We start from the raw sequence: 24,491 nt of genomic DNA, 5'->3' as shown, positions 1-24,491 counted from the left end.
GCTGCAGTGTGGAAGGCAGTGGGTTTGATTAGCTCAGTGTAGAGAAAGTGCTGGGATGCAGTGTGGAAGGCAGTGGGTTTGATTAGCTCAGTGTAGAGAAAGTGCTGGGCTGCAGTGTGGAAGGCAGTGGGTTTGATTAGCTCAGTGTAGAGAAAGTGCTGGGATGCAGTGTGGAAGGCAGTGGGTTTGATTAGCTCAGTGTAGAGAAAGTGCTGGGATGCAGTGTGGAAGGCAGTGGGTTTGATTAGCTCAGTGTAGAGAAAGTGCTGGGATGCAGTGTGGAAGGCAATGGGTTTTAGCAGCTCAGTGGTTATAGAAAGTGCTGGCTCCATGTGGAAGGCAGTGGCTTTGAATAACTCAGTGGTTAGAGAAAGTGCTGGGATGCAATGTGAAAGGCAGTGGGTTTGATTAGCTGGGTGTAGAGCAGTGTGGAAGGCAGTGGGTTTGATTAGCTCAGTGTAGAGAAAGTGCTGGGATGCAGTGTGGAAGGCAGTGGGTTTGAGTAGCTCAGTGTAGAGAAAGCGCTGAGCTGCAGTGTGGAAGGCAGTGGGTTTCAGCAGCTCAGTGGTTAGAGAAAGTGTTGGGATGCAATGTGAAAGGCAGTGGGTTTGATTAGCTCAGTGTAGAGAAAGTGCTGGGATGCAGTGTGGAAGGCAGTGGGTTTGAGTAGCTCAGTGGTTAGAGAAAGTGCTGGGCTGCAGTGTGGAAGGCAGTGGGTTTCAGTAGCTCAGTGGTTAGAGAAAGTATTGGGCTGCAATGTGGAAGGCAGTGGGTTTGATTAGCTCAGTGTAGAGAAAGTGCTGGGATGCAGTGTGGAAGGCAATGGGTTTCAGCAGCTCAGTGGTTAGAGAAAGTGCTGGCTCCATGTGGAAGGCAGTGGCTTTGAATAACTCAGTGGTTAGAGAAAGTGCTGGGATGCAATGTGAAAGGCAGTGGGTTTGATTAGCTCAGTGTAGAGAAAGTGCTGGGATGCAGTGTGCAAGGCAGTGGGTTTGAGTAGCTCAGTGTAGAGAAAGCACTGAGCTGCAGTGTGGAAGGCAGTGGGTTTCAGCAGCTCAGTGGTTAGAGAAAGTGCTGGCTCCATGTGGAAGGCAGTGGGTTTGAGTAGCTCAGTGGTTAGAGAAAGTGCTGGGATGCAATGTGGAAGGCAGTGGGTTTGATTAGCTCAGTGTAGAGAAAGTGCTGGGATGCTGTGTAGAAGGCAGTGGGTTTCAGTAGCTCAGTGGTTAGAGAAAATGCTGGGATGCAGAGTGGATGGCAGTGGGTTTGATTAGCTCAGTGTAGAGAAAGTGCTGGGATGCAGTGTGGAAGGCAGTGGGTTTGAGTAGCTCAGTGTAGAGAAAGCACTGAGCTGCAGTGTGGAAGGCAGTGGGTTTCAGCAGCTCAGTGGTTAGAGAAAGTGCTGGCTCCATGTGGAAGGCAGTGGGTTTGAGTAGCTCAGTGGTTAGAGAAAGTGCTGGGATGCAATGTGAAAGGCAGTGGGTTTGATTAGCTCAGTGTAGAGAAAGTACTGAGATGCAGTGTGGAAGGCAGTGGGTTTCAGCAGCTCAGTGGTTAGAGAAAGTGCTGGCTCCATGTGGATGGCAGTGGGTTTGAGTAGCTCAGTGGTTAGAGAAATTGCTGGGATGCAGTGTGGAAGGCAGTGGGTTTCAGCAGCTCAGTGGTTAGAGAAATTACTGGGATGCAGTGTGGAAGACAGTGGGTTTCAGCAGCTCAGTGGTTAGAGAAAGTGCTGGCTCCATGTGGATGGCAGTGGGTTTGAGTAGCTCAGTGGTTAGAGAAATTGCTGGGATGCAGTGTGGAAGGCAGTGGGTTTCAGCAGCTCAGTGGTTAGAGAAATTACTGGGATGCAGTGTGGAAGACAGTGGGTTTCAGCAGCTCAGTGGTTAGAGAAAGTGCTGGGCTGCAGTGTGGAAGGCAGTGGGTTTGATTAGCTCAGTGGTTAGAGAAAGCGCTGAGATGCAGTATGGAAGGCAATGGGTTTGAGTAGCTCAGTGGTTAGAGAAAGTGCTGAGATGCAGTGTGGAAGGCAGTGGGTTTGATTAGCTCAGTGTAGAGAAAGTGCTGGGATGCAGTGGGGAAGGCAGTAGGTTTGAGTAGCTCAGTGGTTAGAGAAAGCGTTGGGCTGCAGTGAGGAAGGCAATGGGTTTGATTAGCTCAGTGTAGAGAAAGTGTTGGGCTACCATGTGGAAGGTAATGCAGTGGTCTTTCATTAATAATCATAATAAAGAAGAAGAACAAATCTAAACTGCAGTTTTTCAGTCTTTATTGGTATCTGACTGCAGGAACCAAGAACATTCTTTTTCACTGTAGTGAATATCCTTGCACATTGTGTGCATTTGGTGTATAGTTTTTAGAGATACATACAGTACAGTACAGTAAATCCTTTTTTATGCACATATTGAGTTATGCAGACTGATGAGAGCTTGTACCCACTCACACACACAGGTAACCATGCGTATTCTTTTATAGCGATTCAGCAGGGATCTCTGCAAGCATTGGGGGCATTTTATTTATATGTACTCATTTTGCAAAGAGAAAACACAGTGCCACCTCTGACAGGAATACTGAGCTTGAAACAGAGTATCTGTTTATTTGGTGACATTTCTTCCTTGGTTTCTGGATGGTTTCTCGCGACGTTACTTCTTCTCTTTACTCTCCTCTTTCTCCTCTACATTCTTCCCATCCTCCTCTTCCTCACCACCCTCTGCATCCCCTTCTTCCTCATCTCCAGCTTCAGCCTCTCCGCCTTCCTCCTCAGCATCTCCCCCCTTTTCATCACCACCTTGAGACACAGAAGATGAAGAGGGTCTTATCAACACTATATCAAATGGAAGAAACCAAGTCAAGAAGACAAACCTTTCAGCTAGCGTCTTTTTCAATAAACGTGTGTCTGATTATTTAGTTTCATAGTTTTACCTAAGAATTTGGTTTGAGCATTCTGAAGTTATGGATTATTATCAAGCTCATCAGTAATTAACGGAATCATTAATTTCATATACATTTATACCATATACATTAATTTCATATACATTTATACCATATACATTGCCCATTCCTTACCTGTTTAATATCATATTATGTGTGTTCTTTATTATTCTTGTTGTTTCTGCACAGATCAATATTTTCTACTAACTATTCCAGCAGCAATGCTCCTTTTCAGCCACTGGGTCTGCTTCTTACGAGACTTCTAAAAGCTGGATTTCTGAAGTGAGGTTTATAGAGGTCATATCAGACTTGAGCTTTGCATTGCCTTTTATTCTGGTCTTCCTTGTGTTCAGAATGCATCTGCCAGACTTCTCGTCTGTCAGAATTCTCTGATCATATCACTCATATTCACTACATGGCTCCAAATTACATTTTGTATGGATTTAAATGTTACCAAACCAAAAATAAACAATATTAAATGTAGGGACTTACACATAGAAACAATATTAAATGTGCTCATGACAATTTGGAGTAAATAACTTCTAATTATCTAGCATGTTATTTGTTTTTTTTTTATATTTTAAATCTACATTTTACTTTTTCTTAGAGTGACTTTTTTTTACTCTATCACATTCTCGACATAATGATGATGATGAGTGGGGGGAGCTTGGGCCTGCTCGGCACCCTACCTTCCTCCTCGCCCTCAGCCTCCTCTTCCCCCTCTTCCCCCTCTTCCTCTGGGGGTTCCTCCCTGGCCTCTTCTGCCTTGCTGGCCTCGATGGCCTCCTCTACTTCCTGGGTATGGCTGGAGGAGTAGGCGGAGCCCAGCAAGCGGCTGCTCATCAGATAGGGGCTGCTGCTCTGCATGGAGTACACAGAGCGGCTGAACACCGGAGCAGCGCTCTGAGACAGACTGCTGAGCATCCCGCCCACACTGAAGCGAGTCTCCTCCCCTTCCAACAGCTTCCTGGAAGAGACGGAGAGAGGGGGAGAGAGGGGTAGGGGGTAAGGGAGAAAGGGAGAAGGGAAGTGAGGGGGTAAAGAGAGAAGGGGAGGAGATAGAGTGAGTGCAGTAGTGAGGGTGGGGGTGGTAGGGGGATTTGGAAGTTGTCTAAATTGACTGATTCACAGTTAGCAGCTGAACCTCTATAATTTCTTCTTTTTTATGTATTTATGTATTCAATTTGTGCAAGCTCTGGTTTCTCTGCAAATAGTTTTGTTCAGTATTTATATAATGCTTCTATATATTAAGCTATACATTGTAACACTGGAGAATATTCACAAACCATTAACCCAGTTAAAACATGCTCTTGTTCCCCAACATGCCCTTCAGTTATTGTGTGGCTGGCTGTGGTATGTATCCCATTTGAATCATTTGTATTTGCAATATGCAATATAACAAGCTGAGTGAGTTTAAATGTCAGGTTATTTTATCTTTCTAGGCACTTGCAGTACTTAATTAGGGGGATCACACACAATCTATACTTATAATACTAATTAACAGTAATAGGTAGAGACTTGCAATCTATAGAAATAAACACCCTCTGATTAGAAACGAACGCCTCTGACTCCTTTGCTGGCATACACTGCAGTCCCTATTCTTAATGAGAGTCCAGGACTTCAATTCAATTAAGATCCAAGGCTGCAGTCTTCATTAGTCTTAAAAGTCATATTGACCCACCAGCAGCCCCCCCCCTCCCTTTAAATGACTCAAGATAATGTATGGATGTAGATGCTGCAGTTATGTTCTCTATATTCTTAGAGTCTCACCAGACAACCAGCAACACCACTGCATTGAAAACACTCAGCTGTCTTTGAAAGCATTGAATCATCATTATTATAATTTTTGCATAAAGTGAAAACACTCCCAGTAAAGTTCCCAAAGCAGAAATAAATAACCTAATGATTTAGGGGTTTGTGAGTAATGGGTCTGTGTTATATTTTTGGGTTAGGGTTATATTTTAACATGGTGATTAACAGTGTTTTCCTTTCAGTAAGATGATTTGATGAAGCTGTCGGTTTTTCCAATAGAATTGGTTTACAGTTTCTTAATGTATTTGCACGCTTGCAGGTAACATTGTAACTTTATTTCCTCAGTAAAGTAATTGAGCTGATCCAGGTAAAACCCTGAACTCATAGCTCTTATACACAATGGCATGCCATTTATATATAAATCTATATTTATATGCACAATGTACACTTTACTTTTAAATGTAGAAAAGGTCAAACATATAATATAATATAATATAATATAATATAATATAAATATAATATAATATAATATAATGATCCGCTATCAACCCCAAAAACAAGCACTAATTAAAGTACAGTGTGTGTATATACTGCTTGTACAGTATGAAATGCTATACAGCTAATAGATGGAGAGCAGTACATTGTTAACTTCACATTAAATGGGTAGCACTTATTCTGAAAGGGTTGCTCTATTAACTTTCATGACCGATCATGAGAAGCCTCAATGTAGGAACAGATCCACGCATTGCATTCATTTCTGTAGCCCGTGGCCATTGCAGAAGCAATCCAATGTAATTCACTGTGCTGCACTGTAACTGGGGTCCTGCAAGCTGACACATAAAGAAGTCATTACCTGTATGCTGCAATTTCAATTTCCAGAGCCATCTTGACGTTGAGTAGGTCCTGGTATTCCTTGAGATAATGAGCCATCTCATTCTTTGTGTTTCTCAGTTCGTTTTCCAACTGGCTGATTGTGTCCTGTCGAGGAAAAAAATACACATGGTCTGCAACTCCAAGACATCTTTTACAGCTTCACAAAAAAATGATGTAGTCCTGTCAAAAAAAAAAAAAAAGCCATACTATTTAAATGAATGTCAGCCTAGTTCTGCTATAGAGTTTTGATGAGTCTACAATTGGGTCCCTGTACAGGAGCCCATAGCCTCATCATTCCATCACACCTTCAATACCATTAACTCTGGGCATCCTGGTTAACTTAGTGTCTCTATAATGCCTGAGAACTTAACCCATGATATTAGAATCTATCACACTGTCTTCAGTTAAAAGCTCTTATTTATTTCATATGGCTAGTAATAGCTTCAGTTTGGGAAAGGGTTAACCTGTGCAGAGATCAGTAATAAAATACAGACAGTAGCACTGGTCAGAGCTGGCAATGGTAATGTTGGTTTTAAATCTGAGTAAAGATATCTACAGCGTGTAAAACCTGTTTCCTTTATTGTAAAATGCAGCAGTCATTCTGTATTCTACAGTGGCGTTACAGCATTGGTACAGTTGAATAAATCTCATAAATTGTTGCAACATCTTGCATGAAGCTCTGTGTTTTATTCTGATTTGATTCATTGTTTAATCTATCGTTTTATATTACCTCCAGATTTACTGTCAGTCTCACTGTCTGTCATGTAACATAAACATATAAAAGACTAATGTCTGGTTTCACAGACTTACCAAATGAAAGTACAAGAACAGTGCTAATCAGGATCTGTGAAGACAACCCAAAGAATACAAGTCTGGAAAAGATCATTTGTCTTTCTGTTTTAACCCCAGATGATTGAGTGCTTCAGAGTTATGAATAAGCTTTCTGTTATATACCTTCATCATTATAGCCATTTTCAGATGGAATATGCATTCCGCAGCCTGCACTCTGCGGCAGTTTCCACCTTGTCATTTAATTGCTATTCTCTCACAGCATCTCAGCACCATTCACCTTGCTATTTACTTACAGTATCTCTGCACCATTCACCTTGCATTTTCTTACAGTATCTCAGCACCATTCACCTTGCATTCTCTTACAGTATCTCTGCATCATTCACCTTGCATTCTCTTATGCACAAGCAGCAGTAGCTCAGATATTGTATTGCTTACCTGCATGGCTGCAATCTCTCTAGTCTGTTTCTCCTCCAGGTCTTGCAGTTGATTCTCCATGGCCTCGTTAATGCTGCGGCAGGCTTCGATCTCCAGGGTCCTGGACTTGATCTGGCGACGATACTCGCCCATCTCGTTCTTGGCCATGTGTATGGCATCGCTGTTTTTAGCTGCGCTCTCGGTCAGAGTGGTGAATTTGCTCTTGAACCAGTCTTCGGCAGATTGCATATTCTTGGCTGCCAGTTTCTCGTACTGCGCCCGAATGTCCCTCAAGGCGGCCGAGAGGTCAGGCTTGGTGACTTCCATCTCGATGGAGGTCTGAGCATACTGGATCTGGGCTTGGAGCTCAGCGATCTCCTCCTCATGGATCTTCTTGAGGAAAGCAATCTCATCAATCAAGGATTCGATGCGCTTCTCCAGCTCGGTGCGGGATAAGGCAGCCTCATCAGCACTCTTCCTCACCTCCACCAGCCTCCCCTCCGTCTCCTCTCGGGTGAGCACCTCTTCCTCGTAGCGGCTCTGGAGGGTCCTCAGCATGTCTTCCATGTTCTCCCATTCATTGTGCATGGCCTGTTTCTCGTTCTTGGCGTCGTCCACGGCCATGCGGAGGTCCCTGATCTCCTGCTCATAAAGGGCTTTCAGACGGGATGGCTCCATGTGTTTCTGCCTCAGCAGCAGCAGCTCTGCCTGCAGCACCTTGTTCTGCTGCTCCAGCTCGTGCACTCTGTCGATGAAGCTGGCAAAGCGGTCATTCAGGTCCTGCAGCTGGGCTTTCTCCTGGGTTCGGATGGACTTGAACTCATTGCTCACCTGAGTAGCCTGGCTCACGTCGAAGTCCAAGGCTGGCATGAGAGATGGGGCTGAAGCTGAGGTGCCATAGGAGCGTCTGACCGACACTGAGGTGATTGGGGCTGAGTAGCTGGAGTAGATGGATCGGGGGCCCCCATAGCTGCTGCGCACTCCAGAGATGTGGACCCGGGGACTCGTTTCCACATATCGCCGTTTGTATGAAGAGAAGTAGGGATCGTAGATGATTGAACTCATGGTGACGGTGAGTGAGCTATGCAGACTCCTGGCTGCATGCTGGTATTTATAGCAGGAGCAGAGCTCTGACGCAGCCACTTTCTGACAGCTCGATCAATAGCCATCCATGCCAAGCCTTAGCTTGCAAATGAGAGAGAGGGAGAGAAGGAGCAAGACTAAAGAAATGTGCTTATTCATTGTTCTCCTCTTTGCAGGGAGCTGAAAGATGCTGAAGATTTTAAACACACATTCATTTTGCATTTCTTTGTTTATCTGTAACAGCTCTCCTGCTGTTTTTAGAATTGCATTATGCATCGAGCAATCAGCCTGGAAACTGGAATAGAAGTACTTTCCCACTACAAAAAGGAACCTGCAAATAAAATGTATTTTCATTTTTGTATATTATTATTATTATTATTATTATTATTATTATTATTATTATTATTATTATTATTTACTATTATTATTTATTATTATTATTATTATTATTTATGCATGTGCAAAGGTCTGTTGAACGTAAATGGATTGCTAATTTGTTTATTTAACACACATGCCTTTCATTTTTCTTCAATTATCTGAGCACATTTTTATAAACATTTCTGTAAATTTGCACAATCATTTTGCAGTTCTGCCATTCTTTTCCCATGGCTATACCTTGTATTTATCATAGTTTACCATATTGTTCAGACAATCTAAATGTAACACAGATTGTAATGGAAAATAGAATATAAAAAATACAAAACAAGAAAGTAACACTTTATAAGACCTTTATCCGTAAGTGTTTCAGTATTGTTTAGGCTAACTGAGAATGCATTTATTAAAAAACTAATAAAACCAATAACAATTGTATAAGAAACATTGACATTTATCACACAATACTACATGCAGAAAATGGGTGTAGCATTGATCCACCACTCACAGGGACAGGATTCAATCAAACCTTCTTTTCATTAGTAGCATGCACCTGTGCCATGACTGTAAAAACCTATTTGCTAGATGCTGTTTTTGAGAGTCCATTTCAGTAGACATTTTAAGAGGTTGAAGAAATAGAATTTTCCCAATCCTTAAATAATTGCAGCAAAAATGTTAGATGAATCAGAAACAAAAGATTAAATTAATTCCAGAATCCACTTGAAAATGAATGTTTGATTTAAAAGCATAATAATAAATTAATATTTGATGTTGTAACATTTATTAGCCTATTTGCTCCGGAAAGCACTATTCCCTATACATTAACGCTCGGATAATGTATAGGGAATCTCTGATGGAATAGCTTGAAAGCATTCAATAAAATGGTTCTGTTAAGATGTGTATTGTTGGTATAATCTGTGGTTAAATGAGTGAGTAGTGTTGTTTACTGAAACCTAACAGAAGCAGTCATAGAGTACAGCCGTGGACTGAATATCATGACCATAAGAACAATTGCGCTGCCTCTTCAAACCCTAGCTTCAATATGGGATGCCTATCACACAGCACCACCATCCATGTTTTTACAACCTGCAAATGTGAAGTGAGTGTCTTGAATGGTCTGTGAGGTATGAGGCTGCGACAGTAAGGATCAGGGTCAAACAATCACAAGTATCGGAAACCAAACCCTCCACAATATTACGTTAGGCCACCAGATACAGTTGAGGGAACGGTTTGCTTTTGCTCCAAGGGTTTTCTATAGCGCTGAAATAATGAAGTCAGGTTCTCAAATGCAGAGAGGTGTTTGGAGTAAATGTATCCCCAAAAGCCCCTAATTCAGGCTGTAATGCAGGCTGTAATGCAGGCTCTAATGCAGGCTGTAATGCAGGCTCTAATGAAGGCTGAATTGCAGGCTCTAATGCAGGCTGTAATGCAGGCTCTAATGAAGGCTGAATTGCAGGCTATAATGCAGGCTTTAATGCAGGCTGTAACGCAGGCTCTAATGAAGGCTGAATTGCAGGCTGTAATGCAGGCTCTAATGAAGGCTGAATAGCAGGCTGTAATGCAGGCTGTAATGCAGGCTGTAATGCAGCCTCTAATGCAGGCTGTAATGCAGGCTCTAATGAAGGCTGAATTGCAGACTGTAATGCAGGCTGTAATGCAGGATCTAATGCAGGCTGTAATGCAGGCTCTAATGAAGGCTGAATTGCAGGCTGTAATGCAGGCTGTAATGCAGGCTGTAATGCAGCCTCTAATGCAGGCTGTAATGCAGGCTGTAATGCAGGCTCTAATGCAGGCTGTAATGCAGGCTCTAATGAAGGCTGAATTGCAGACTGTAATGCAGTCTGTAATGCATCCTCTAATGCAGGCTCTAATGCAGGCTGTAATGCAGGATCTAATGAAGGCTGAATTGCAGGCTGTAATGCAGGCTGTAATGCAGGCTGTAATGCAGCCTCTAATGCAGGCTGTAATGCAGGCTCTAATGTAGGCTGTAATGCAGGCTCTAATGAAGGCTGAATTGCAGGCTGTAATGCAGGCTCTAATGAAGGCTGAATTGCAGGCTGTAATGCAGGCTCTAATGCAGGCTCTAATGAAGGCTGAATTGCAGGCTATAATGCAGGCTCTAATGCAGGCTGTAATCCAGGCTCTAATGAAGGCTGAATAGCAGGCTGTAATGCATGATCTAACGCAGGCTACACTCGCACAGACAAATCGTACATTATCCATACAGTAAGGTTAATTACCAGGGTGAAACCCAATGCCAATAACACATTGCCTCTGTTCATTAGAATAGTTTGTAATTTGTTATAGCAGGAATTTATTATTTGTGCCAGTAGAAGTTGTCAATGTTATTTTAATTGCAAAAGCCACATCTGTAATAGGACATGAATCCCTCTGCATTAATGCGCATCACTAGACACCTAACTGTGAATCATTTTAGTTGTGACTGTAAAATATTGAAGCGATCGGATACACTGGAATCAGGCACTGTGGTTACCATCTAAGGGTTAATAACCCTTCTATCAGACTAATGATTGGTTAAGTGCTGTTTTGGTATTGTGAACTGTCATGCGGTTAACTCGTTTAACATTGCACATCCAATCAAGGTATAAAAGCTGGTCCTTCGACCTTATTGCAGCCTTTGAGCTGCACTCCACCTACACACAGGCAGGATTGCATTTCCTCTTCCCATTGTGGAGACTGCATGCCTTTGTGTTTTTCAGATGCCTGTCCTAATGAATGTGTTTACCTGACTAGACTCCACAGTGCCTGTGCTGGTCATGGTGGGATGGTATTGCCTGCATTGCTTTCACTGCTGTCCGGGTCCTACAGGACAGATTGTATAACTGCTACTATTGACAGGGCGCACATTTCTGATGCTCCTCAAATAGCAACTACAAAACTATACAAATTTAAATGGTTTACTTTAAAAATCTTTTATAGTTTTCTTTTTCTGAAGTAGTAGTGCACTGTTAAAAATTATTTAATGTGGGTGTTTTATTTTCATATAAAACACTGTTATTGTCTTTTTCTTTCTCTCCCTACATTTGAGATTTAATTTAATTTATATTTGAATTTTACCTTAAAGGAATTGGTTTTATATATATATATATATATATATATATATATATATATATATATATATATATATATATATATATATATATATATATATATAACAAAACTGTTTTGTGAGGGAGGGGCAGGCACATTGTTCTGCCCTGTTTTCTTTTTTAGAAGAAGGTTTTTAATTAATTTTAATTAACTTTAACTTTGTTCATTTTTGTTTTGTTTTTTGATCATTGTTTTTTTTTCTTCATTTAAATGAAAAAAAAATCTGTGCCCCTGCACTGGTGAATTTTGTGGTGCAGGTGGTTTGTCTATCTTGTTTTGTTTGGGGAAAAAAAAATAAATGAGTGGGCAAGCTCCACAAGCCCCAAGGAGGTGGGCTCAGGTGGCTGCTGCCCCCTTTAAGAATATTAGGCAGGGGGTCAGCACGGGGTCAGCATGGGGTCAGCACGGGATCAGGTGCCTCCTCCGAGACCCCCTCTCAGTCGAGGGATTTCATAAGCTCGTTACCATAGTGGTGAACACTGTGATCTAGAGGGTTCTCGCAGGGGCAGGGATGTTCGTCCCCATCGAGCCGCTTGTGGGCCTGGGAACAAGAGTTGTCCTTTCAAATGTGCCACCTTTCTTGAAGGACGACCTGCTCAGGCTGCACTTGCAGGCCATTGGGGTTTCAAGACATCCACCCCATCCTCCTGGGCTGCAAGGACCAGCCCCTCCATCACGTCCTGTCCTTCCGATGCCAGGTTACCATCCACCTGGCGAGTCAGGAAGCTCTGGAGGGTAGTTTTGTGGTCCCTTCATCATTTTTTATTCCTAGGAGGAAGTGCAGTGCTACCACTCTAAGGGGCCCACAGGTAATGGTAAAAAATACATGCACCCCTTCCAACAACATCCGAGGGAAGACGTGGAGAAGGTGCCCTTGAACCGGCTGGACCCTCTGTGCCATCTGATAGTGGACAGGGGAAGAAAGCTGCTGATGGGAATAAAGCAACACCTACCCCTCTCCCCAAAACATTTGGAGGGGAAAAGGGATAGACTGCCCCTGAAGATTCCAGACCCCCTGCACCACTCAGGAGTGTGCAGGGGGGGGGGGGGGGGGGGGGGTAAGGCCACTAAAAGGGAAAAGCCTCCCTTAAAAAGAAGATGGTCAAGTCCCCTGGGGGAGTGAATCAGGTGGTAATTGCGCCGGCCACCACACCATCCAGTGGTGGGTTTAGAGGCTGTCCCTGTCAAGGAGACACCCTCGCTGGAGCCCCCTGCAAGGAAGGGCAGGAAAGAGGAAAGAGGAAAGTGGAAGGCGCAGACTTGGCTCTCCGATGGGGAGGAGGGAGATGACAGGCAGGCCAGCCTGCTGTCAACCACCAGCACACCTTCCCCTTTGTACACACAGTGATGTGAGTGTGTTGTGCTTCTCCTTTGTGGGGAGGGCGAGGGAGACCAGGGGGAGAAGGAGGATGACACAGAGTCTGTGTGCAGAGAGGTTGTCCTCCTCTCACTCACAAATTCCTGCAGTGGAGCTCCTGGAGTTCTTGGAAGCTGCGGTGAAAGGTGGAACTGGACCTGGATAAATGGAGGGACCTCCCCATGATCTTATGATCTGTGAGGCCCTTCTTCAGGGCTGGTCACGTAGAGAAATCTTGGATGAGTCCAATTGACCCTGACCGAGCTCTGCGACACCCTCTGCCTGATGCCTTCAAATCACCAGGCATCAACGGGCTGACCGTGGAGTTCTACAAAAAGTTTTGGGACTTGCTGGGGCCTGCTTTTTCAAAGATTGCTTTTTCGGATTCAAAGATTGTTCAGATGGGTTCACGCACTTCATTGTTTTTTTTGGGTTTTTTTTGTGTGTGTGTGTGTGTGTGCGTGTGTGTGTGTGTGTGTGTGTGTGTGTGTGTATAGTCAACATGGTAAAAGCACAGAACAGTGTAGTGAAGCATACAGAATGATTAATAAAACAATGGAAAACATAGTAAAGAACACAGAAAAGAAAACTAAAGTACGATACATGCATTGTGAAGTAAGATAAAGCACTATGAACTTCAAAATCACAATGCAAATGTACCATGATAAACTTTGCCATGGGACCATCCTTATAAACGTTTACCACAGTAAAAGCATAGGTTCATAGCATAATGAAAGCATGGTAAAGCATAACTAAGCATGGTTAAACCCAGACAGGTATAGTGAAACATAGCAAACCATGGTAACCTATAGTTAATGCATAGTATAACTAGGAAAAGCAGGGTAAAACTGCTAAATTACCAAGCATGTGTATTGTAGTAAACTTTTATAATGGCACAGCCTAAAATATCAAATCAGAGACTGGAGGTGCAGTACAGAAACAGTTACACTTTTACAGGGTGTCGTTATTATTCACTGTCTGTGCTAATACTTAGAGACAAGTAGCTCATACAGCCATCTGAAATGATAGGCTACCTTAGGAGAACCACACTACAACAAGCAGTGTGACGCCCCCTGCTGTCAGATCAACAACATCACAGCTTAACAAACTGAAGCGCAACTGAACACAACTGCGTAATTCCAGTGTTTGCTCTGTCATTGTAAATTATACCAAATGACAAGGTTTCTACCTTATCAGAAATAAAGCAGGCCCCTTCATTATTGAAACAAATGGAATTAAATTCCTTTCCAATAAATGTATAGAGTCACCACAAGCGAGTGCCAGGGCATAAATGCCACCCAAATGCCCATTCTGACTGTCAAAGACACACTAAAAACACCAAACACAGACTGGGTTTGAGGCTTTTGAAAGATAATAAGAGACCAATCATAAAATTGATCCAGTTAGAAAAAGGTAAGTCCTCAACTGCGCTCTGCACTATTTGGTTATTCTCTGTTGCCTCCCCATGCTTCCAGTAAAGTTGAAAGGTCACGAGGATTTAAAAACAACACACTGAAATCTTTTTCTTATTCAACCATTTTTAGCATCAGTACAATTCCACTGGTCCTCTTCTTGCTGTTCTTGTTTCGTTTTGTTTATTAATTTGAGAGATTTTTCAAGTAGAGGATCATTTAGCACACTGCTCCTTGGTCTGATCTCTTCCTGGTCTGATCGCAGCTGGACCATTACAGTAAGACTGGCCTCCAGGATGATAAGGTACCAGGACAGAGAGACTTCTTTCAGACAGTGAGGTCTCTGGTACAAATCCTCATTGCTGCTGTTTCATATATTACTGTGTGGAGCTGATGTGCAGTGTCAGCACGTCCCTTTTAGAAGGAGGCACTTCTAAAATTGTCAATGAAATAGAATCCTGATGTTGCCTTTATAATGCATTCTTTTCACATTCTGTGTCATGTTTGCATTCATTTGATGCATTTATGTTATTGATCATTTTAATACATTAAACAATCAATGATGAATCTCCGATACAGTAAACACCCTTATAAAAGTTTACTACAGTAACTCTGCATGGTAATATTCCAGTTTCCCCATGCTTTTCACTATACTTTATAACACTTTGCTAAGCTTTAAAAACATAATGCTCAACATAAGATACGTTAGATTGTGTTACACAATATGCAGGACATGCTTTGCAATAAGTTCCTTTATTAAAGCATGATAAACTGAAAAATGCACATTTTATTCAACTTTTACACAAGGCATTACTTTGCAAAATTATCAGTAAGCCAGAGTTAATCAGTTTCTATTATATAAGGAATGCAGCTTTTGCTTTGTTGTGTTAGTTTCCAGAATTCAGTGATGTTTTTTTGAAATAATTTGATTGAAATAATTTGAAATCAGACCTTCATTCATTAAATAATTCCTTACGAGACACAGTCAGTCTTGACGTCTTACAGCAGACACAGCGAGTCTTAATATCTTATAGGGGCCAGATGGAACCAGTAAATAAGAAGGCTATAAACTATAGTTTCTATTGATGTATGCGTGTACTATCATGCTTTATTTTACAGTAAATGAATGCAAGAGATAAAATAGACTATTCTAAGTAAATGCCATTTGAATACACATATGTAAGCAAGGAACTTGAATGAATGCTTTATGAGTCTAAAGAAGGAAGCTTCCTTTTAATTGTAGCAGCTACTGGATTTGGGTTCTGTCTATTTAGAAATGGAATCCATCCTGTCAAGTGAACAGCATTGTTAATATCAATTACAGTAAGACACTGTGAGCTGATCCTCCTAACAAGGCACAGTCACTATTGAGAGCAGGTGGTCACTTCCAGCCTTCTCTCTGATAAAGAAATTAGATGAAAGCCATCTGGGGCTTTTAAAGAAGATTCTGAATTCGTCCAATTACGCTAATGAAGACAAAGTGGCCATTCTTAAAATGACCTCTGCTCCTGTCTAAATGGTATAAGGATGCCAGACCTCAGGGTCATAAAGCAAGGAGGCATCCAGATGGGTCTCTGTGACATCACAGAGCTGGGATGGGGGTCCTTGATTGGAGGGGTGTCACTGTCAGCTCTTAATCATATTTGATGATGCCTGCTGGAGGCTGATGGTAGTTCCTGTGGACAATAAGGAGAGCCTGCAATCATACCAGCCATAATGTCATTCTGAAATTGAGCCACCTCACTCCAAGTACATATGTGATGCTTTGAAACAGAATGCTTGATTATATAGTCAAAAGTGTAGAGCACAAATCAAAGGAAATTATAATCAGGTTGTGTGGCCACAGTGTGGCCCTTGAGAGAGTTCAACAAAGAGCAACCAGACTGACTCCAGGGAGGAAAGGATTGAGTTGTAATGTTAAGGGAATTGGGTGTTTTTGACGTGGACCAAAGAATATTAGGAGTGGCTTGACTGTTTTTTTTTTTTTTTTTTTTTTTTAATGTAGAAAGAGTTGACAAAGCCTAACCAATACTTTACAACAGTATAGAACCTTGCTTTTAGGATCAATCAGCTACGAGGAAGCAGATGTGTCCTTCGTTATTCTGTTCTGCTAGTTTTCATTTAAGGTTCCTTACTACCTTTCGAATTGATTAACATTCATTCCAAATTGCTAAACCCAGCTTTGAATAAATAAAGCATCACATACAGCTGCCAAGAACAATTTTACTTAAAGTAAGGACATCCGTGCCCTGCTTCACAGTGAAACTCTATATAACATGAAACTGCACATTTTACAATTAGAAAAGTGATGAAAATGACTAATAGGATTCCACTGAGCAGTAGAACATCCCTACTAGAAACTTATATACTGTTTTCACACCTAAAACTAGTCCAGGAGTTGAATCTGGTAGTCAAATCCGGGAGCAGTTAAGCCACATTATTTTTTAATGAGTCTTAGTTTATTTACACACACGCTAATGCAGGGTAAAATTACTGCATTGGTAATTAATGCAAACTGAAAGAGTAAGTAGCAGGGTTCCTAAAAATATAACGTTACACGTCCCCACGTGTTGCTACAACTGTTTTAATAATGTATCTGTAATTTTTCTTTTAATTGTTAACATCCTGACAACTTTTTACACTTATAACTTTAACCCCTTGCGGTCCTATGTTGGACCAGGTCCGACATTACAATTTTTCCTTTCCTGTCGGATATTGGACCCTGTCCGACATCATCAAAGAGATGTCAAGCACAGGTCCCTAGTCGTTTTTTCTCTGGAGAAAAAGCAGAGAAAAGCTTTTAATGGCTGAGAAAGGCTGATAAAAGCCAAGAGAAGCCAAAAAAATAAAGAAAACAAAGGCGGATCTGAGCAATACGCACAGTCCCTTCACCACAGACACAAACAAGCAAGAGAGCTGCTTCCGCATCCAGCACTCAAAGAAAATCAGGCATTGGCAGAGCTTTTTGAGATGCTATAGCAATAAAATTATGACCTAAATAGCATTATTGAGGAGTTTGGTGATAAAACGAGTGATCAGGAGATGATTCATCAGCATGCACTACTATGAAGAGGTATGTGAAAAATACAGCGAACAAGGGGTGGGGCGGGGCTGGAGATGCAGTAGTGAGTGTCCTGTGGATATGCAGTGCCTTTTAAACCTGTTTTACTATTCAAAACAACACTTTTAAACAGCGCGTGTAAAATAAACAGCTTGTGTGAAAATAAACTGGACCTGATGCGCCTGACAGGTGCTGAATAAATAGACCGCAAAGGGTTAAAGTCTGTTTCAAAGCTCTTTTCAAAATGTCCGCTTAGTGCACTATTAGTGTCAGGATTATTGCCCACATTGTCAAACAGGTAACACAGCAATAACGATCCATGATGTGGTGCGGATCAGAAAAGCCACAGCGCTTCCTGTTATGGTTATTTTTTTATTGTTTATCTCTCTTCCTGCAGTGATTTAGAGGACAGATTTCAAACCCCAGTGCACTAGAGCAGACATTTTGAAAAGAGCTTTGAAACATATTTTAAAGTTATGAGGGTAAAAAGCTGTCAGGATATTAACAATGAAAAGAGAAATGCCAGGTGCGTTATTTAAACAGTTGTAGCGACATGTGGGGATGTGGAACGTTAGATTTTTTCTAACGGTACTAAAACTAAAACTAGCCCTGGAATTAGTCCAGTAATCAGCCTCACTCAAAGGTGCATTGAGGTCAGTGTGAACAAAATAGGTTGCGAGTCTTGCTTCAGTGAGAACAACAGCGCTCTGAAGTGCCAGTGTGGAAACGGTATCAGTCAGTGAATGCAAAGTAATCCTGCTTCTAGAACTGTGCCATTCTGCAGCTTTATTCTCATTCCTCTCTTGGATATTACATTTGATTTCATAAAGCATTATATACCTATATATTATATATATATATATATATATATAATATATATCAGTAATATTGTTAGAGTGGATTTGAAAAACTTTGGTTAGCACTTACCCTGGGTCCAGAAACGTCCTATACATGTCAAAATAACCTTCAGACCTAACAAGTCATCTTTGTAGTTGATGGCTCACTTCCTTTGGTGTTCAGTAACAGGAGTGTAAACAGTAATCCTTTATTTCATTGCAATTGTTTTATCAAGAAAAATCAATGACAAACTCTGTCCAGAATTCCTTCCAACAAATAACCTTTTCAGTGGGCAATAAAATTGTTTCAAATATAACACGGATTGCTTCAGTGAGTCTTGTTAACCCTTCCTTTGCCTGGCACTGCTTGTCTGCCTTTCTAAGGCTGGGTTGCCAACTGTTCCTTATTTTACAGAACTGTTCCTTATCTGACAGTAAAGGGCACTGTTCTGTTTCAAGGTATTACAGAACAGGGTATGTTCTGCATTTTGCTTGTTTTTTTCAAACTGATCCTTTAATCTCCTGCTGTCAGTATCAAGTTCAGCAGGGCTATACTCCCATTACAGATTCAGTGTCACACTTTGGCTTTTCAAAACCTGCAGATTCCCTGTCTGATAGCATTCCATACATTTTGATAGCAAACAACTCAGCATTTTTGATGAATTAAAACTAGATTTAAAAAAAAAAAACTCTTCTTCACGCCTAGAAAAAAGAGTGGGACATGCAACACCATCTCGAAGAACAGGTCTCCTTATTGTAGATAACAAGCCTACACTAAGATTCGGATATTCTCTTTACCCAGAACAGTCTTTCAACAAAGCACCAACTCAAACTTATTTAAGTGATAAAACATGTATGTTTTTTTTAACAAAGCTGTTTCAAAGTGTAGTTTGTTTTACATATTTAAAAAAACCTGCAAAGAAAGGAAATGAAAGCAACACTACTAATTTTTAAACTAGTTGCCTAATTCATAAAGCATTACAGTTTGTCTTGATTTTGTGTTTTAGGAGCTAGGTGGGTCTTAATTGTAATGTTAGAATAGTTATTCACCAAAGTGTTGAGTGAAGGATTGGATTGAGTCGTGGTTACTGGCTTTCATGTCCAGGGTCTACACTAACGGTCAGATCATGGTAATCCAAATAAAATTAAACTGCTGTTGTAATCAGATCAAGAGACAACAAAAACATCTGAATTTCTAATAAACTTGTGTTGCCTGTTATTAAAGCATACAGAATAATGTTTGTTTGGTTTGGAAACACATGACTGGAGCCTACAATCTTTGCATGATAGTAAAAATACATCTCTAACTAGAAAGCAGAATAATTAGGCACCATTTATATTTCTTTACAATAATGAACAACACATCTTCTATTCTATTAAAATCTAGCATGTTTTGTAGCTTTAACATGAGAAGATTTCTGAACTAAAGATACAACCACAATCCTGTTCAATTGTGTGGCAATTAGACTGATTTTAAGAATGCAGTTAATCTGATTATATTAATACATTTATTAGGTAGATTTTAAGACAGCCTGATTGACACAATAATTCCACAGCTGTTCAATATCGTGCACATCCATTTATTTATAATGTAGGTCTCAAATGTGCAGCTATAAAAGTAACACGTGTTATAGAAATCATGGTATCTGCTACTACACTGGGGTTAAAACATTTCTGTACAGCTGTGGCAAAGTGGCTGCTGATTGTCAACAAGTGTAGAGGTGATGCAGTGCAAGAACAAGCACAGACAGGAGACGGTAATCCGTTTGGAAAAAGGGGTCTTTTATTTATACTATTGGTCTGGTGACCAAACAATAAATCTCCAGCAATACACACCAATGTGCAATAACGGGTTGCAGCCCAAACAATAAATACAAGCTATCCGCCCCACAGTAATAATGGACATGATCACCAGTTGGGTGCGGGCAGCAGTGCTCCTGGTGGGTGATAACAATTTATTAGTGACTGTAGTGAAGTGCTGTTCAGCTTTGTGCTGGCCAAGGCGACAGCTCCGGATTCGTGTTAGCCATCTGGTGATTCTCAAACAAAGACAAACAAACAAAACACTCACGAATATCTCTATTAATAGTGGTTACTGCGTCTCTCTCGCTCCTTCAAGTTCAAGTGCAAACCAAGCGCAGGAGTAGATTGCGATTCTCCGACCTCTTTTATGCCGTCACAGCTAAACCAGTGCAGCTGTCTCTACAATCTGCAGCTGCTACGTCGTTTCCCTTCTGGCTCAATACGTTCTTGCAACGGAGTCTCGCCTTCTTCCAGACTGATCGACTTCCCGACCCTGGGAAAGAACTGTCAGGCCAGCCCGTCCAAAGGACTCTACTTTCGCTGCTTAGTGTCCTCACAGGTCGGGAGGGAGATTTACAACCAAGGTTCATTATATATCTGTCACAGCAGCCCATTCTTCCAGAGAGTGTGTCACTTTGATAGTCATTTCACCTGAAGAGTGAAACTGTCCCCACCCCTTCAGCAGCTTCTATCCCTGTCATTCCCCTATTGAGTGACAAGCTTTCAACCCATGCTTTCACCCAGAATGCACTGCTGTGAAGACATGACCCAGGAAGTGCAACTGTAACAGATTTCCTGAGAATAAGGCATGGAAAGAAAAACCTTTCTTTTTAACCTAATGTTAACCTAACCTAAAATTAAAAATCTGTTAGCTATAACACACGTTTAATTAAAAACTGCACATTTGAGGTAGCTAATGGAAGCACAAAACAGGATTTATGAATTATTTTGTTAGCTACAATTACTTTAAAACTTGTAGAACTATCTTTGTGAACTGGAAGAAATGAAATAAGCAATAAAAAATGTGAACCCAGTTCTGTGAATTGGTATAGTACACTATATATAATTCTGAAACTATAAGGTACTCTAGGAAGGTGACTAGTTTTAAAGAGAGCCTTGTTCTGCTGCAGTGTGATAACTCATCACCCTGCATTCATGCTGACTTCATGCTTCTCTCTCTCTCTCTCTCTCTCTCTCTCTCTCTCTCTCTCTCTTGCAAGTTGATGAATGGAGAGATAGACTCAAAGCTTTTTTTAAGCCACCCTACCCAAACAGCAATTTCCCTGTTCTGCCAAGAGAGAAGAGCCACTCCCCACCCCCCTCTAGATGAGTTATTCATTATACCAGCCAGCCTTATTAATGTGATTTGCTGAATACTGAGCACAGACTGCGCAAAACTATTCCCAGCTCAGCTCAGCTGGGGGGTATTTAAGTGGATCATGCAGCTCAGAAATTTGTATTTTCTCTTGTCTGTTGCTCTGCTTTAGTGCTCATTAAAGTGTAGGGCAACAGCATAGGAGATCTGAGATTGCAACATTTCTAATAGTGCACATTAGGGATTGGTGTGATTTAGAGTAGTGTTCGTTATTCAGGTGCAGGGTAGTGGCATATTATTTCAGAGAGCTCATAAGTATAAATGCATTATGTAACACACCAATGCTGTTAAGGTCAGCCAATAGTTAACTGGACTCGCCCAGTATTACAATTGGAAGGTGCTCCCAGGAGTGCCTAGGGATTGAAACTAGCTTCAGTCCTCTGTCTGAATATTAAGATAAAGAGGGTGGTGCCTCCACCTAGGTACCAGGCTACAAGAAAGGTGTTATCCTACCCTAGGAAATAAACAGCTGCATGCGCCCTGTCAAATAAACACACAGGACAAAAAACGATGGCTGGTAAAGGACACAATTCTATTAAACCAGGTACAGAACTGAAAATAAGGCTAAACTGTAGCAAGGCATGTAAAATAACTAAAACGCTGGTAAATGCAACCAATGAAATATGGGTAGCACATTCTTAACCTTATTTATTAATATAATAATATTTATCCTTGGCTTCTCTTTCCTCAAAACATGTAAATAATACTTTCAGGATGAGAGTGATGTGGTAAGGAAAGGAAGTCCAGGCAAAGGGGATATTTACAATGGTACTTTATTTGCCTCACAATAATCCCAGAATAATATTTACAACAAAGTCCACAGTACTCTAGAAAATGCAGGGGCTCCAAGTGCACAGTTGGATGAATTGGTAATGGCAGTGATGTCCAGGTTGTAGTGGTAGTGATGTCCAGGTTGTAGTGGGATTGATGTCCAGGTTGTAGTGGCAGTGTGAGTGGATACACTGTGAGGGGGTGTGAGTGGATACACTGTGAGGGGGTGTGAGTGGATACACTGTGAGGGGGTGTGAGTGGATACACTGTGAGGGAGTATGAGTGGATACACTGTGAGGGGGTGTGAGTGGATACACTGTGAGGGGGTGTGAGTGGATACACTGTGAGGGGGTGTGAGTGGATACACTGTGAGGGGGTGTGAGTGGATACACTGTGAGGGGGTGTGAGTGGATACACTGTGAGAGAGTATGAGTGGATACACTGTGAGGGGGTGTGAGTGGATACACTGTGAGGGGGTGTGAGTGGATAAGAACATAAGAACATAAGAAAGTTTACAAACCAGAGGAGGCCATTCGGCCCATCTTGCTCGTTTGGTTGTTAGTAGCTTATTGATCCCAAAATCTCATCAAGCAGCTTCTTGAAGGATCCCAGGGTGTCAGCTTCAACAACATTACTGGGGAGTTGATTCCAGACCCTCACAATTCTCTGTGTAAAAAAGTGTCTCCTATTTTCTGTTCTGAATGCCCCTTTTTCTAAACTCCATTTGTGACCCCTGGTCCTTGTTTCTTTTTTCAGGCTGAAAAAGTCCCTTGGGTCGACACTGTCAATACCTTTTAGAATTTTGAATGCTTGAATTAGGTCGCCACGTAGTCTTCTTTGTTCAAGACTGAACAGATTCAATTCTTTTAGCCTGTCTGCATATGACATGCCTTTTAAGCCCAGAATAATTCTGGTCGCTCTTCTTTGCACTCTTTCTAGAGCAGCAATATCTTTTTTATAGCGAAGTGACCAGAACTGCACACAATATTCAAGATGAGGTCTTACTAGTGCATTGTACAGTTTTAACATTACTTCCCTTGATTTAAATTCAACACTTTTCACAATGTATCCGAGTATCTTGTTAGCCTTTTTTATAGCTTCCCCACATTGCCTAGATGAAGACATTTCTGAGTCAACAAAAACTCCTAGGTCTTTTTCATAGATTCCTTCTCCAATTTCAATATCTCCCATATGATATTTATAATGTACATTTTTATTTCCTGCAAGAGCAGTACCTTACACTTTTCTCTATTAAATGTCATTTGCCATGTGTCTGCCCATACACTGTGAGGGGGTGTGAGTGGATACACTGTGAGGGAGTGTGAGCAGGTAAAACTGCGGTCTCTACAAGAGATTTATTTTTCTCCTGGGAAACACTCCCAAGTACATGTTACACGTAAATGTACTGCCCTGTTTTATAACCCATGATGGGCAGAGCAAAGGTACCGTAGGCGTTTCTCTATAAACAATGCAGGGTGTTCTGTAGCATTTTAAGAAGCAGGTTAATGACAGCACTGGAGAGCTGAGAGTGGAGTGTGTAGACTAGCGCTCATTATTATTAAGGTGCTGGTAATGACAGTGCTGAGAGTGCAGTGTGTAGACTAGCGCTCATTATTATTAAGGTGCTGGTAATGACGGAGCTGAGAGTGCAGTGTTTAGACTAGCGCTCATTATTATTAAGGTGCTGGTAATGACAGTGCTGGAGAGCTGAGAGTGTAGTGTAAAAGCAGTGCCGCGCGGCGCCCAGGGTGAGTCATACAAGCAGAGATCGCAGGCTCCAATCCTGGTTGTGCAAGCAGCCAGTCTTTACTGGGGATTCCAGAATGGAGGGGGGGGGGGGGGGGGGGGGCGTTCTCGAGTTCCTGGGTGTAAAAAGACGCTGCTTGGCCCATAGGATCGGAGGATGCTCAATGAGCATTGGGTCCCTGAGCTGTGTGGGGAATCACCATAGTGAAGGAGAATAATAATAATAATAATAATAATAATAATAATAATAATAATAATAATAATTGTGCATTCCAAATTGGGAGAAAATCGGGAGTAAAATAATTGGAGATTCTAAAAATAATAATAATAATTTGGTTGTTGACATTAAAAGGAGAAAGACTGACACCTAGTGGCTGTAAAGGTGCATGAATAGCCTAACATAAATTCAGAGACAGAATCAAGGATTTTCAGAGTAGCAAGGTGTACAGTACGCACAATGTCCCTGTAGTTAAAGTTGTGTGACAGGTGGTTTGATCTTTACATTTTTAAGATTATTGTGTGTAATTATTAATGGTCCTGAACAGTGGCACTGGCTCAGTGGGTGGGTAACTTACCTCAGGGTTGTGCTTATACACTATAGTACTGATGGCCTTTATTTACACATTGCATTTGTGTAGCGTTGAGAATTCTATATTTATATTTGCCTAAAATGTACCACATTTGACATGAACAATGCATGTCCAGGACCTATTCCTGCTTACATGAGTTTGCTGATTAATTTGGTAAAATACAGTTTTGGTTTGCAGCCTTTCAGGCTTAACTTGCTAGGATAGTTCTACCTTGC

General features: G+C 41.5%; 1 protein-coding gene across 1 annotated transcript; it reads right to left on the bottom strand.

Annotated features, from left to right (window-relative positions):
• Window positions 1–2,249: 2,249 nt before the first annotated feature.
• Window positions 2,250–7,850, bottom strand: LOC121302995 (neurofilament light polypeptide-like). The gene is made up of 4 exons (XM_041233386.1): window positions 6,781–7,850; window positions 5,534–5,658; window positions 3,618–3,895; window positions 2,250–2,785 (listed from the first exon to the last, which is right to left on the bottom strand). Exons 1-4 carry the CDS (start codon window positions 7,822–7,824, stop codon window positions 2,640–2,642), a joined length of 1,593 nt encoding a protein of 530 aa, XP_041089320.1. The 5' UTR covers window positions 7,825–7,850; the 3' UTR covers window positions 2,250–2,639.
• Window positions 7,851–24,491: the final 16,641 nt, after the last annotated feature.

This window comes from Polyodon spathula, chromosome 31 (genome assembly GCF_017654505.1).
Source record: "Polyodon spathula isolate WHYD16114869_AA chromosome 31, ASM1765450v1, whole genome shotgun sequence".
Taxonomy (NCBI): Eukaryota; Metazoa; Chordata; class Actinopteri; order Acipenseriformes; family Polyodontidae; genus Polyodon; species Polyodon spathula.
The sequence above is the reverse complement of the archived record's forward strand: the minus strand, read 5'-3'. Positions and strand labels throughout refer to the sequence as shown.